This window comes from Neophocaena asiaeorientalis, unplaced genomic scaffold, assembly GCF_003031525.2.
Source record: "Neophocaena asiaeorientalis asiaeorientalis breed wild unplaced genomic scaffold, Neophocaena_asiaeorientalis_V1.1 scaffold429, whole genome shotgun sequence".
Classification (NCBI taxonomy): domain Eukaryota; kingdom Metazoa; phylum Chordata; class Mammalia; order Artiodactyla; family Phocoenidae; genus Neophocaena; species Neophocaena asiaeorientalis.
In genome coordinates this window covers 3,493,519-3,508,654 of record NW_020173550.1, presented here as the reverse complement: position 1 = coordinate 3,508,654, position 15,136 = coordinate 3,493,519, and the positions used below count along the sequence as shown (strand labels likewise).

The following is a 15,136-nucleotide window of genomic DNA, read 5'->3' as shown; positions in this document are numbered from 1 at the left end:
AGTGGTTGGGAGTCCGCCTGCCGATGCAGGGGACACGGGTTCGTGCCCCGGTCCGGGAAGATCCCACATGCCGCGGAGCGGCTGGGCCCGTGAGCCATGGCCGCTGAGCCTGCGCGTCCGGAGCCTGTGCTCCGCAATGGGAGAGGCCACAGCAGTGAGAGGCCCGCGTACCGCAAAAAAAAAAAGAATATCCTAGGATAAAATATCAAATTAAACAGTGATGAGAAATGCGTAGAAGCAAATCATTCCTTCATAGTATTGCCTTGCCTAATAGGACAGTGAACTTACGTGTGACATCTTTGAGGGGTTTTTTTGGCGGTGGGCGGGGGTGGTCCATAGAAATTTTTTAGTAGTAATTGGATCTAACAGTATTATAATTCTACTGAACAAGTTTAATCAGGGATCTCTAAATTTTGGTATCCCAGTGTTAATCAACTACAAATAAATATTAGCCCGTATCTGTCACCAATGACTGAGATGTTTCTTTCTAATGAATTGACCATTACATTTCCGAAGTTCTGAACGGCCAGCAGACCATAGAAAGAGACTTCTTTAGGCTCCTGCCTGAAACCAACAGCTTCAGCAAACTGCTGGCCTTGATTCAAGGCCAAATGTGTGACATTGTTAATGAGCTTTTGCTCATCCTACAACCTCAGGATAATCCACATGGATTGTCAAGCAAAGATCCAGGCTTCTGGGCATAAGAAAGCCACTGATAGCTTGAATCAAAGGAGAGTGGGCCAAAATGTTTGTGGGTTTTGGATTGGGAAAATGAGAAGGCTCATCTGTCACTAGAAAAAAAATAATAATGGTTCTGGCAAAGGACTCTGTGAAGGGCACTTCAACAGAGAAATGTTTATGGAATAGCGCTATGGGCCAGTTCTACTGCTTAGCATTTAAAGGGGAAATAAGATGGGTCATAGAGAAAGCAGAACCTTAATTGGGTGGAATAGGCTGAGAAATGACCGGGAAAATATATGTTGGTGAGAACTTTCTTATTCTGGAAGGGCTGAGATTCTGTGATAGGAAAGCTTAGTATCTACCTACATTTGTTGGAGGCCTGCTGTACACACATCATGGTCTAGGACACCACCAGGGAAAGTAAACATGACCCTTGTCCTCTAGCCCTTATAACACAAGAAGACAAGATGCATGTCTTGGGGAAAGTTGGAAAATCATTCCAAGGCAAGGAGCCTAGGTCCTAAATGAGTTTACAGTAGCCCAGAGAGGGCTAGCTGAGGGGAGTCTGGTTTAAAGGGCTGGATAACTTCTGCAGCCTCTAAGCTTTGTATTTTCCTAGAAGGCCTCCCTCTTGCTGTCATACGAATCAGACTGGTTACCATGGACCAGACTAGAAGCGTTCCTGTCTAGCCAGGGATGCTGTGGAAATTTTCAGTTGATGAGTAGTTCCCTGTAATCTCTGCCCTTTGGTACCTGCTAAAAGCAGGTCATCAACAGGCCTAGATCTCAGGGTGTATGATGAGAACCTTGAAGAGTTACCAGAAGATTCTTCCATCCAGGACTTTGTGGCTCAAGCTCATGCGTACGGGCAGGGTTGGCCCGATGGGTAGGGAGCCACCCAGACCACCTACCAGGAATATTTGTGGGATGTGAGAAGCTTCTCCGAAATACCTCGTGTAATAGCTGTGTCAGTAGCTTAAGTCATGCAATCACTCGTCTTGGCTAGAGAAATGTCCCCTGTTAGATGTGCGTGGACCAGAGGAAGACATGTAGGTTTGGTGGACATGCAGCTAGGGGGGGAGTCGTGACTCATGTTACCCAGAACTGCTGATTAATTAGCGTGAACACAGTGGATGGTCTCTACTGGTGTAGCCCAGGGCTCCTCTCTGCCTTTCCACCATGTATCAGAAATTTGCGTGGAGATTAAAATGTATACTGATAATAGTTATAGGAGACACAAAAACTAGGAGGGATTGCTGGGATAAAACATCATGGAGTGAGATTCAGAAAAACCTCAGGAGGTTGAAATAATAGACCCAAACTGGAACATGTTAGGGATGAATATAAGGTCCTATATCAAGGTTCATGGGGGGCGGGGGGTGGGAGCAGGGAATAGCTAAAGAGTAAAAGCCAGGGAAAGTGACTGAAAGCACCGATTATATTTAAAAGATCCCTGCAGGGAACTGGTTGCCTAAAAGCTCAGTACAAGCCAAAGGTATGGTATGGCTGCTAGAAAAGTGAATGTAAACTGATACACTGGGGGAAGACTTATTTCCCTAAACTCCTTGCTTTTTGGACCAAGAACTAAGTGCAGTTCTGGGGTCACCTCTTAACTGTGTCTCCCGGAGGAGGGACAAGCCGAGTGGAGACAGGTCTGGAAACTACATCATATGAAGAAATAAGGAAGAAAAAGAGATATGGGGGTGGGGGGAGACATGTCCGTCCTCTTCAACTGTTGAAGTGCCACCATGGAGAAGAGTGTGATTAATGCTAACTTCCAGAACTAAGATGGATGGGGAGGGATTGGGATGTAGATTTCAGCTCCGTGTGAAAACTCTTTAAGGCTGAGTGATGGGGCTGCACATTTCAACACAGTCTGAAGACTCCACAACACAGGGCATGGGGCTTACCTGTTAGAGGTGAGCTCCTTGTCACTGGAGTAGCTCAAGCAGGAACTGGATGGCCTCCTGCCAGGAATATCACAGCCAGATCCCTACATGGGAAGGACACAGGACGAGGTGTTTACCGAGTTCTAAGATCCCTCGTTTCTCTGCATCTATGAAAACGCACCCAGCCCCCACAGGGGGTGCACACTAGCTGGCTATTGGCAGTGCCCACCATTGTGTGAATTGGGGTCATGCATCTTACACACACACAAACACACACACACAGAGAGAAGGGATGCCAGCTAGTGTGTGTGCTCTGGATCTCTCTCTACCGCTTCTCTGGCCGGTCATGACTTTGGCCTTGAAAGCAGACACTTCTCACCTGCACTCTTCCACATCAAAGTGAAAATTAAAGCCCCACTCCTCTCAACTTCCCCTGGTTGGGGGCCCATACATTTAAAAGCAGCCAAGAGTGAAGTGTCAGGTAATACCTTCTCTGTGTCTTGTGACCCCAGATATAAACAATTAGGCTAGTGAAGGTCACGAAGACACCCCATCTCTTCTCACCCTTATTTTGAAAGGGTGAAGCCGGGTTCTATACTATGCACCCTCGTTGACGCCTGGAGACTGGGAACAGATCACAGACCATTATAGATGACCCTCACAGGCTTGTTCCTTCTCCGGAGCACACTGGAATTCCCCAAGCAGAGAGTGGAAGAAAACTGTATCCGTCTAGACCAAGTTCATCCCACTCCGGGCTGCCAGAGGCATGAGTCACTAAACCCTGGGGCCTGAATGATGGAATTTCACTCCATGAGCTAACTCTGCTTCCGTGGATTCCTACATCTGCTTGGGGCATCCTCAGGGGCCCCTTGACACTTCATAAATTCCCTTCTAGAGGAGGGAAAAAGTGCCTTTTCTTCAGATGAATGACCCCACCCAAGGAGAGTTCACAGATTTGGCCCCTGAGCTCCCTGTTGGCCAGAGCACAGAGCGAGTCCACTCTTTTCTTTCGGATGAGTGGGTTGAATTCAATCCCTTCCAGCTATGATAGTCTGTAATCCAGAGTGGCAGTGGTTTCTCCATCAGAATGGCACGGCACACACTCATTCTGTAAGGGGGGAAATCAGATGATTTCTGGAAAAGTGCTTTGCAGACTATAAAGTGTTACAAGAGATTCTCCTTACCACTGATTCACCAACCTGGGTTCATTTCATCCAGAAAATTAACCGAGCAGGGTCTCCTTTCTCCCCTTTTCTGTGGTCTAAGTTTTAGACCCCAGAGTGGAAGGCAGGATCCCTGAGTTCGGGTCCCCTTGGAGCCTGAGACTTGTAGCTGTATGTCCAGAGGGACTGACCCTTCTTGGGTCTCTGGGCACCTCACTGTAAAACAGCATTTTCCGCAGGAAAATGAGTCTTGGGCCAATTCTCAAAACCTTCTTCAAAAGAGGGAAACAGGAGCAAATAATAAAATGTAAAATACTGTTAGTTTCAAGTGAATATATCTTTTTTAAACCTGGAAAACAGAGCTCCAACCGAAACTCCCTAGAGTTCAGAGGCTCTTAAATCAAGAGGCTTTGTTTCCTGTCTGCGGCGGTGGACAAGTTGGAAAAAGCATTAGATAAGGAGAGATTACAAATCCAGATGCCCTTGTGAACAGCCCTCTCTGCACTGGCTCCTTTGCACATTGCTAAGTCATGTGCTCACAGAAAGGCTCGTGGCTGAGGCCCGTGGACTGTTAGGTCAGGGAACATAACGGGTTTTTCCTTTCCTCACCTTCTCACCCCACCTTCTTCTCTGCCCATTATTTTAAAGGCTCTTTTGCAAAAGCAGTTAACGTTCCCAGAATTGATTGGAAATGCCCCGGCTGTGAGATTTAGGGGTGGCCTATCCCCTGAGTGGCCCCGGAGCCCCAATTTCTCCTTTGTGACAGCCAGCAGCCCAGGCAGTCTGGAGGGGCCAGGAGTGAGAGGATGAGGATGGAGCCAGGAGAAGGGTATTCACTTCCAACGGTGGGGAGAATCCGGTACCGCTCCCCTCTGCTCTCTCACCTCCTTCTGGAGGGACGCTGAGACCTGAAAAGGCTCTTTCTTCTCTTAACCACAGGGATGGAGGCTGTTGTGAATTTTTTAAATTCCAGAAGTGCAGGTTTTTATTAGTCACAGTTAGCTGCCAAATGCTTCAAGGTTTCCCCCTCAGCAGCAGCCTTAGGGGGGGCTCTTAGGGGTGGAGGCGTGGAGCCTGAAAGGGAGTAATTAACTCTAGAAAGGTCCAAACACTTCCCAGCCAGGAGTTTCTCCACACACACACCCCCCCAAGAGTACGTGCAGCAGGTTACACTGGGTGGTTTAAAGAAAGGGGGTCTGTTTTCATCTCTGTGTTCAGAAGGCAGCGGTCCCTCCAAGCTAAATATAGCCCTGCTTCCCCCGAAGGCCAGAGGGTAGCTGGCCGGCTTCCCTCTGTGGCAGGAGGAGAGATGGTAGCAAGTGGGCAGTTTGTGTCGGACCCTTCAGCAAGGGAGTAAAGGGCCACGATGGGAGCCCACAGCGTCTCAATCCCCCGACTTGCCGAACTGTCAAGCTGGGCCATCACATGTAGCTCTCCTGGGTTTTCTCTCCCAGCCTACAGAGAGCTTGGGCAAGAAGAGGTATTAGATCCTGTCCGGTGCTAACATTCCATGATTCTATTTATCGAGAGCCTCTATGTGGTCTGGGCTCACCAGCCACCAACCACAAGGGGAACAAGAGAAGTAGTTCTAGGGTGACCTGTTTTCCCAACGAAAAATAGGTCACTGCATCTGAAAAGCAAAAGGGCATTTATGCAGCTAACAGAACAGGCTATTTGAAATTGTGCATATCCTGGCAGATCTAGGAACCCTGTCCCTGGCCGGCGTGCTGTACACACAACCCTCTGAAAATTATAAATATTATAATTGTTTGCGAGTTGAAAGAAATAAGTAATGTTATACTCACTCATTAGGTGAAATCAACGAATAAGTAGCCTTATAATTTGTTATAGAAGAAATAAATAAATGGCAGTGTGGATTGGATGGCAAATTCTGTGGCAGTTTGGAAAGGGAGAGGTTATAGAAGAAATAAATAAATGGCTTGAGATCAGTGAGAGGGAGGCTCTATGGAAGAAGTAGGGGCTTGAGCTGGGCTGGAGAAAGCCTCTCTCTGCCCTGGTTGGGCAGATCTGTTCTGTAGGGTGGGGCTCCTGATGTGACTGGGTGGTGGCAAAGGGCCCAGGTGGTTCATTCGAGTCACCTCAGCCATGCTGGAGGGGTCAGCGACAACGACTCCCCCCGGCCCCATCCCCGTGAGGCTGTTGCTAAGGCGGCTGGATGCCGTGTCTGTTCGTTCGTTCATTTTCATCGGGCACCAGACTCTATGCTGGGCCCTGGGAATCAAGGGATCAATGAACTGAAAGGACAGTCTTGCCCTCCCCAAATTTGCTGTCCCATAGTGGAGAAAGACGATTTCCCAAGTCATTACTTTGTCACCCTGGTGATGGTGGCTGGGAGGAGAAGCAACAGGTCAGGTCCCCTACCTGGGAGCGTGGTGGACCGTTTGGCCAGGCCCACGGACATTGCCTGCTTTGTGGCCTCATCACCCCTGATGGGCCAGAGGGACTGGTTGCTGGCGCAGGTGTCCTTCCAGCTTCCTGCAGACAGCAGGTCTTGACTGTTCTCCAAAGAAGCAGCCTCTGTTACCCACCCCACTGCTTTCAGGTTGGAAAATGAAACACAGAGCATTTGATTCTCCAGCAGCGTTGCAAAGCTCTTGGTTTGTAGGAGGAGGGCCCAGACTGACTGCCGGCTTTTTCCTCTGGTGCCTCAGCATGACCTCAGTTCTCAAGCCATTCCCACCCCAACCCCCTCCGCCCAGACTGGTCTCCATCACAAAGAGCTGAGCAGCAGAGATCGCTGCACTGCCTTCCCACTTCCCTTTCATCTCTGTAGCCGGTAGGAATCACTGGCTAGCGGTTTCTTAGGCTGTGAATTTCCGATTTGATCATCAAAAGGGGATAATTACAATGTAGCCAGCTTCTTCCAGTACAACATGTCTCGTACTGTGATACCCACATAGCCAAACCATCTAAATGTGTCCTGAGGGTCAGATCAGCTTGTAATTCAGTTTATAACTATTCATTAGCCTCAGATTTCAAGGGGAAAGGGGAGGGTGCTAAACAGCTCAGATGACAGGAGGTCGCATGGATAAAGCGCAGACAATCTCCTTGTCCATCGGTAAATCACACGAGGAGAGCTTATGCTGTGAAAAAAGGCAAGCCTCTCTGTTTATTTTGCACTAAACCAAGAATAAAGGGAGTCTTTCTTACATTTTTGGCTGGAGAGCCCAACGTTTCTAGTTAAGCTGAATTCCTGTAACTGGATTTTTTAAAATGATTATTAGTTTGTTCCAAGAATATGTGAGGACCCACGATGTCTCGTGTCTGGCACTCGTTGCCGTGGGGAATACGAGAATGGATAAAGCACAGTTCTGTCCTTGAGAGACTCACAGTCCGATGAGGTGGCAAAACGAAAAGATAGATAGTACAAGGTAGTCAGCATAGGCCAAGAATGAATTGAGGGACCCAGAAAGCAGATGCTAGAGGAATAAAGGAGTCGAGTCTATGTGGATGAGATATTTGGGGGAGGGACGTCCTGGGACGTCACAGCCCTCGACAGGTATTTTTCAAACGACTGAATGAACAAGACTGTTCCTGAAGGTCAGCAGGATTCTGGTCGGTAGAGAGGAAGGAAAAAAGGATTGCGGGGAGCGGCTTGATGCTGGGGTTAAAAAAGTGATGTCAGCCTGGCACCTTGAGACTGGAGAAAGGGCACGGAGGGGATGAGGTGGGTCCCATCAGGAAGGCTCCTGACTAGGAGCATAAGCCCTGGGAGAGAGCCACGGGGAGGTTTTGAGCCAAACCCACGAACGCACAGCGGTCAGCTGGATGGATATGCCAGCCGCGTGTGAGATGGACTGGGTCAGCCATTCATCCGGACCGCCGGGGAGACATACAGGGTCCCGTGAAATGACAGAATTGTGACGCTCTTCTCTTACTTCCACTACGTACCTGCCTGGACAGTAGAAGTGGGAATGAGAAGGTGACTGAAGGGTAGGAGAAGCACTTCTGGGGCAGAATGGGCCATAAGAGTGAGGAAGAGAGAGGGAGCAGAAGGCATGCGAGGCTTGAGGGCTGCAAGGGCGTCACCTTCCAGCCTGCAGGAAGGAAAGACCGAGGGCATCCTGGGTGCGTTTGGTTTGAGGTGCTGGGGAAGGTGCCAAGATGGCACCTGGGAAAACGGATCTCTATCTGGAAGGCCAGTTTTTAAAAATAGCCAAATAAAGCGAGCTAAGGGCTTTGAGAGCAAGATGCAGGAACCTGTTAGCTGTAGAGGGAAGGAGCTTGCTAAGTGAGCAGCAATTGTGCAACGCTAGCCAGTCACGTGTTCTAGTTGGGATGACGGCGGACTAGTATATCTCCATCGTGGTGCTCCCACCTGGCACCACTCCAAGGATGACTTCTCAGGTGGGAAGGCCTGAGCTGATAAATTCTGTAATTAATTATGTAATTAAATTATGACTTCTAGAGGAAAGGAAGGGGGAGAGTTGGGCTAAGGTCTGGCCCTTGCAAATGTGCCCTCCCCGGGAGGCCACGAGCTTCGTGCTGACTTTCAGAGAAATTGTGAAGTGCGTTCTTAGAGGCTGGGTTGCTTGCCTCGCCTCCCCCTGTATCTTTCTCTGATGCAATCTCCAACTAGACTTTCAAAACTGGTGATTTTTCCTCATTGGCGACAGCCCCAGGTTGTCACATTGTGGAATTTGCAGTTCATTCACAGATGCGGCAAATGTGAAATGCCATTCAAGCACAAGACTGGGAGACCAGCCCTGGTGCTTCTTCACTAGCCCTTCTTTCCACCACCCCACTAGTTAAGGCAGGGCAGGGCATGGCCTCAAGGCACCTTCATTTTCCCCTTTGGAAGCCGGTGGTAATCACTCCCGGGGGATATGATGAGTTTTGCGGTGGTAATCACTCCCGGGGGATATGATGAGTTTTGCGTAGGACGAGCCAAGAAGGTTCTGTGAATTCCTTGGAGGGAAGCCTTTTGGAGAGCCCAGTGAACTATTGCCTCAGGCAAGAGGACCAGCATTCAGACTTTCATCTGAATTTTAAAAAGTGCCAGGTGCATTCCTGGCTTCTGGGCTATTGGGCTTAATGTAAAACTCACAAGTGTAGAGAGACTTTTGTTAGAAAAGAAAAATGTGTATATGTTTTAGTGTTTCAAATCTTCACTTCTCTTTTGAAGTTGAACTTCTGGGGAAAAAAAAGTCCTAAGACTTGCGGTTATGGAAGGGATTCCACAGCAGTGAGGTCAGGAGGGCCGTTCTGTGTATACGTGTGTGTTTTCCTACACAGAGGTCTCTGAGCAGTCCAAGTGAGCTCCTTAGCCAGCAGCAGCCCCTGAATGTGTGCCATGGAGGGTTTCCCTGCCACCCCCTGGCCTGAGTCCAAGGGCAGCTGGGAGGTGGCTCTCTCCCCTCACGTACACTCTGGCCTGACTCACGGCTCCTCCGGGCAGGTCGCAGGGTGGACTTCACGTATGGACTTTGAATGGGCAGAGCCCAAAGGGACCACCCCAGAAGGCTGAGCCCCAGGCCCTGCCCCGTGTGGATCAACTCAATACCGGGCAAGGGATGGGGCGAGGGCGGGAGGGTGAGGACCGTACAGAGGCCCGGGGTTATTAGCCTGGGGCACGGGCTTGGAGTCAGAATTTGGTTTTCATCCTTGTTTATCTACTTCTTGGCTCTGTGAACTTGGAGAAGGTGCAAAACCTCACCAAGTTTCCTGTTTTTCACCTGTAGCACGGGCATACCATTGGCCCTCTCACCGGTTGCCATGGGAATTGAGGAAGGGAATGAATGTAAAGTTCTGAGTGTGGGGTCTGACGTGTAATTGGCTCGTATTTGATAAATGAGAGCCCTCACAGTCGTTACGATTCAGAGCAGAGGGCCCCAGGATCGGGGTGTAAGGAGGAGGCTGGCAGGGCCCGTGGAGGTGAGAGACCGTATTTTCTGGAATGAGCGAATGAATGAGGTGGATTTGAGCCCAAGAGGATGGGAAGGAATTGGTTCTGTGGAGGGAGAAGAGGAGAAGGAATGGCAAATGTGACGCTTGCCTGACCGCTCTCCCAGGGCTTTGGAGGAAAGCTCTCTGCATCCTCCTCCACCACATAGGTGCACAGACATACACAACGCACAGACACACAGCCCTGTCACTTGCACATCATCCTGCACACGGACACACACGAGCAGTGCACTCCCACAGAGACACATAGACACACAGACACGTGCAGAGACACACACACACAGACATACTCGTGACACTCAGACACACACACTCACACATGTAGTGAGTCAGTGGGAGAACAAGGACAGTGACATCAGTTCTAGCGCTTTCTCTTCTTTGAGCCTCATTTCCCACATCTGAGAGCCCACCGGGCTTCCCCACCAGTCATACTTCTGCTGAGGGGATGCTGACCTGAATCAAGACAAGGGTCTGCTGAGCGCCACCCGTCCCCCCCCAACCCGCCCCCAGGGCTTCCTCCCTCTGGGTTCACACTCCATATCTCCCCTTAGTGAGGCTGCGCTGATGCTCTACGGGGGTGGGGCCGTGGCGGGGAGAGAGGCCAGGGGTGGGGGGAAGTGGAGGATGGCAGGGGCGCGGGGGAGGATCTGTGAATTTAATAAAGTCAGCCTATCCTGCTTGCCCCGTGAAGCCGCAGGGCTGATGCCACGGCGGTAACTTTCCTTCTGGGCGTCACGTGTTCCTTACATGCTGGAATTCCAGCCTGGCCTCCCGAGGTGGGAGGACAGAGGAGGGAGCTGGCCCACGGGCCAGTGTAGACCTCAGGCCCTTTCTTGCTCACCCCCATCCATGTGTCTTGGTGGCACGGGTCCTGTGGCCTGAATGGGGGCTGTAAAGGATCCAGGATGCAGGCAGGCAAACATAATCCTGCCACTGGCGGCTTTCCTTCCGCTCTGCATGGAAAGGAACCGGGGCCAAATGCCACCACTCCTGGCCCACATACTTTCAGCTGCCTCGCAGGACTGGGGAAGCAGGGCCTGGCTTTGCACCCTGAAGCCAGTGGCAAGGAGACCTGAATCCCTGGGCACCCAAATAATGGTCCTGTTCAAACTCGTGGTTCATTTGCATCCTGGCTGGACGGGCGGGGCTTTGGGCACTCGGGTCGCCGGGTTCCTCTCTGCCAGCACCCCTGCCCAGCTGCACCTGGCCCAGCTCACAGAGCATCTCACACTGCACCTCAGGTGCTCCCTGCCTCTCCGTGGTCTTGGGGAGATCCCTGGAGTCAGCCAGTTTTCTTATCTGGAAAATGGGGATGACAGTAGCTGTAATGACCTCATTCTATTGGGGCAGAAAGAAGAGGGGCTGGAAGTGAGAGATTCTGGAGATCCCATAGTGTTTGGGGGCAGATTGCGTGAGCCTTGGAAAAACATAAAAGAGGTATCACTGGAAATCCCAGGTAGGCCCGTGTTCCTCCACCCACCCTGGCTTCTCGGGGCCCCCTATCCAACCAAATCCCTGGGGCTCGGATGTGGGCTTGGGGCAGGGACACTGCAGCTCAGTGTCAGGGGTTGGGGAGGGGAGCCCACCCTCGACCCGTAGCCGCCCTCCCCTTCTCTCCTGGGACTTTTGCCCTAAAGACTGCCAACCTGGGGACTATGAGGTAGTGTGCAAGATGGCCCCACCAGCCTCAGAGTGTCTGAGTCTCATCTGCCTGAAACTTCAGTTTTACTGAAGGATTAGCGGGGAGACACACACACTCACTCCCACGCATGCACACATATGTTTTGGAGTATAACACAAGTATCCAAGTTATTTTTACTATAGAGCATGAAATTCAAGGAACACGGTCTTTCTTCTGCTCTCGTTTTGAGACCCCTGCAGGAGGCTGCTGCCCTCTGCTGTTTTTGATAAGACAGAGGAGGAGCGTTGGGGTCCTCTGAGTCTCTGATTGCCCAGGTCACACCTGCTCCCCTCCTCCAGTCCCCTCGGCCAGACTGTCTCCCACGCACGCGTGCTGTGTGCTCGCGGAGAGCGCCCAGGGACCCCCGAGGGCCCGAGGGGAGAGGCAGGGGGGCCAGCAGAGCACCCAGTCTGCCGTCACCTCTCCACAGCCAGACCAGGAAAGTAACCCCTCTCCTTCCACGCCTCCTCCCTCCCAGAACATGAACATCCAGGTGGAGGACATCCGGATCCGAGCCATCCTCTCCGCCTACCGCAGGCGCACCCCGGTGACGGAGGGCTACGTGGAGGTGAAGGAGGGCAAGACATGGAAGCAGATCTGCGACAGGCACTGGACGGCCAAGAACTCCCGCGTGGTCTGCGGCATGTTTGGCTTCCCCGGGGAGAAGAGCTACAACGCCAAAGTGTACAAGTAAGGAGGCTGTGGGGAGTGCAGCCGGCTGGGCTCTGGCCCTGCCCTGTTGTAGAGTTAGCTCTGCAGTGGCCTGGGCCGCTGCTGTCTCCCCAGCCGGTGATTATTCTGAGCAACCTGGGCCTTGCAGCAACTGTTAGGACATTGAGAAACCGATCGATTTGATTCGGTTCTATCCATCCCCAGTAAATCTTGCAATGCTGTTAGGATTTCCAAAGTTAATATCTCCCAGGAGGAAAAAGAGTGGCTCATAAGGAGACTTGGAGTAATTTGCCCGAGGGGGTGTCCAGGGAGGGGTTTTCAGCTCAGGACAGGCTGGTGTATTGGCTGGTCATGGGGTCTTCCTAGTTCCTCTAATAAGGATAATAATCGGCTTTACTGAGTGCTTACTGCATGCCAGGCAGCTCTGTTTTTAGTCTCTTAAGCTTCACAACACTAGGAGGCAGGGATCTATTTCAGAGTCAAGGGAATGAAGTCAGAGAGGGGTGATAAATCTGGTAAGTGGCTGGAACTTCCCTGGCGGTCCATGGTTAAGACTCTGCGCTTCCACTGCAGGGGGCACGGATTCGATCCCTGGTCCGGGGACTAAGATCCCACATGCTGTGCGGCGTGGCCAAAAAAAAAAAAAAAAAAAAAACCTAGGAAGTGGCAGATCCAGGATCCAAACCCAGGTCTCCAGCGACAGGGTCCACACTCCTCGAGTGTAGACTCACTACCTTTTTCCTTTCAAGCCAAGGAGAGAGGTGGCTTCCAAGCCAGGAGACAGGGGTCCCAGCCCCAGCTCTTCTTCCAGATCCCTAGAGTCAGTGTAGGCTGCGTCCCTCCCTGGGCTCGTCCTGGCCGCCTCCGGTCAGAGCCCCCGGTCCACCAGGAGAGTGAGTGCTTGGAGGCAAGCTGCCCGGCGGCCCTCAGACATGGCCCAGACCTTCCTGTTTGCACAGGGTGGGATGGGGGCATGCAGGGTGGTCCCCATCTTCTAAACAGTTTGGAGAAGTCCCTCCAGCTGGCCAGCTCCTTCCCTGGAGACACCTTCTCAGCTTTTCCTTCCCATTGGAGCCAAGAAAAGCAAATCCCCTCCCCTGACAGGCCTCCTACCTGCTGGACCCATCAGACCGCCCAGCCTGTCATAGGTCTGAGTCCAGTCCCGGGAGCCGGAAGGCTGCCATGAGCCCTGCCCGGAGCAGGATGGGGTGCCTGAGGCCAGGCAGCACGTGGCTTGTTCAGAGGGCATTTGAAAGCTACCTCCTGAACTGCGGATGGACCGGAGTCCTTTTCTGGCTTTTGAGGAAGGATCTCAGATCCCAGGTCTGTTTTGGCAGCTGGGCCTCACAGGATCCTCTCACGAGCTGGGTTTGAAAACCCCCTCCCTGTTCCTCCTGCTGTGTGTCTGTGGCTTTGCTTTTTCACATGCGGGCAGGAAAAAGGCTGCTAAGTCTGGGAGGCATCCAAGGTGGTGGGAGGTGAGCTGTACTCTCAGCCGAGATGGGAGATGATTCACAGACACTGGAAACTAGCTCCTGGTCCAGCCCTCTCATATAGAGGGGCGGGGCTGGGGGCTGGGAGGGCGGCAAGGCTAAAACGTTCTCCGTCTCAGCTTGTAGATATCTTACGTGGTATGTTAGTCCCTGGGACGCAGCTGGCATTTGGGCCCCAAAAGAGAAAAGCGTGTTGGGGAGAGTTTCCGTGCTTCGGTGGTGCTGTTAGGGATTGAGACGGTAGCTGGTGGGAGGAAGCTGTTAGCGAAAAGCGGTGCCTCCCAGGGCATGTGGGGTCCTCAGAGGTCACCCGGCCCAAGCCCTCAGGCTGCACGGGAGGAGACCCAGGCCTGAAGGGCAGTGGAGTCGGGGGTCGCAAAGCCACTCCTGCCAGAGATGCAGGGCAACCCGGGCAGGTCTGCTCCAGGGAGAGCTCTCCACACTGCTGCCTCCACCCTCAGACCTGCTTCTGCTTTGCTCCACCCTAGAGGCGGGGCCTGGCCACACTGTACAGGCCGCCACCACCGGCTGGCTGGTAAGTCTGAGAACTGGGGCATCACTGGCCTGGAGACAGGGGTATCTGTGAGCCCTGCTCAGAGACTGAGGACAACAGAGGCCTGGGAGCCAGAGTAGGGGCCACACCCTGCATGGTCCCTGCATCTGGGCCTTCTGGTAGCATCTTTCCCCACCTCCCTTTCACCTTTCCTGCAGCAGCCTGTCTGTCGCTGCTGTTGCTGACCACACCCCCAAGGCAGGTCATGTGGTCTCCCAGGGAGGCCCTTCACCCCAGGAAGGAAATTGTTTTCAAAGTAATTCTATCTGGGGTGGGGTTAGTAATCTCCAGGCATCCACCAGGCCCCTAAGGGACTTTGCAGCCTTGGAAATTCACCTGGGCAGCATCTATGGCCTCTCCACCCTGCCTTCCTCTGCTAACCTGCAGGTCTGGTGGCCTTAGAATTATCCCCAAGGCCGGGACTGCAGCTCTTCATCAGAACCTCTGCTGGCCATCCAGCCTCAACACCCCCGGCCAAGTCAGAAGAGTCCAGTGGGGTTGCCTGCAGGTCCCCCAGAGGCCTCTGCACTCACAGGTCTCCCCAGAGTGAAGTCTGGGGCTCTCACCAAGGGCTGCTTTGCCATGGGCTGACTCCTATGCTGGACTGGGAAGCTGTGCGTATACCTCAAAATTGATAAAGCTGAAGCTTCAGGGCCCCATCCCCGGGGCCAGGAACATTTTGTAGTCATTTTCTTTTTCTTAAAGCAGGATCGCAATATTGATATTGATTTATTGATACGAGCTTACTGAGCAGAGATTCTACATCTAATGTTGCATCTTGCGAGTTAGGAAGAGCTCTAAGACTTTGGTGAGTTGGCTGAAACAGGGACCAAATGGAGGCCTTCCACAGCAAATTATCGAAATGCCGGGGGCTTCCCTGGTGGCGCAGTGGTTGAGAGCCCGCCTGCCGATGCAGGGGACGCGGGTTCGTGCCCCGGTCTGGGAAGACCCCACATGCCGCGGAGCGGCTGGGCCCGTGAGCCATGGCCGCTGAGCCTGCGCGTCCGGAGCCTGTGCTCCTCAATGGGAGAGACCACAACAGTGAGAGGCCTGCGTACCGCAAAAAAAAAAAAAAAAAA

General features: G+C 52.3%; 1 protein-coding gene and 1 non-coding gene across 2 annotated transcripts in view; one reads left to right on the top strand and one right to left on the bottom strand.

Annotated features, from left to right (window-relative positions):
* LOXL2 (lysyl oxidase like 2) overlaps window positions 1-15,136 on the top strand; it is a 100,046-nt gene that overhangs the window by 39,481 nt on the left and 45,429 nt on the right. Inside the window, exon 4 of the mRNA XM_024747779.1 lies at window positions 11,818-12,029. Within this exon, the coding sequence (XP_024603547.1) occupies window positions 11,818-12,029 (212 nt within the window). The remainder of the gene's footprint in view (window positions 1-11,817; window positions 12,030-15,136) is intronic.
* LOC112401483 (small nucleolar RNA SNORA2/SNORA34 family) lies at window positions 476-611 on the bottom strand. The gene has a single exon (XR_003003583.1). It is a non-coding gene; the product is annotated as a small nucleolar RNA SNORA2/SNORA34 family (small nucleolar RNA).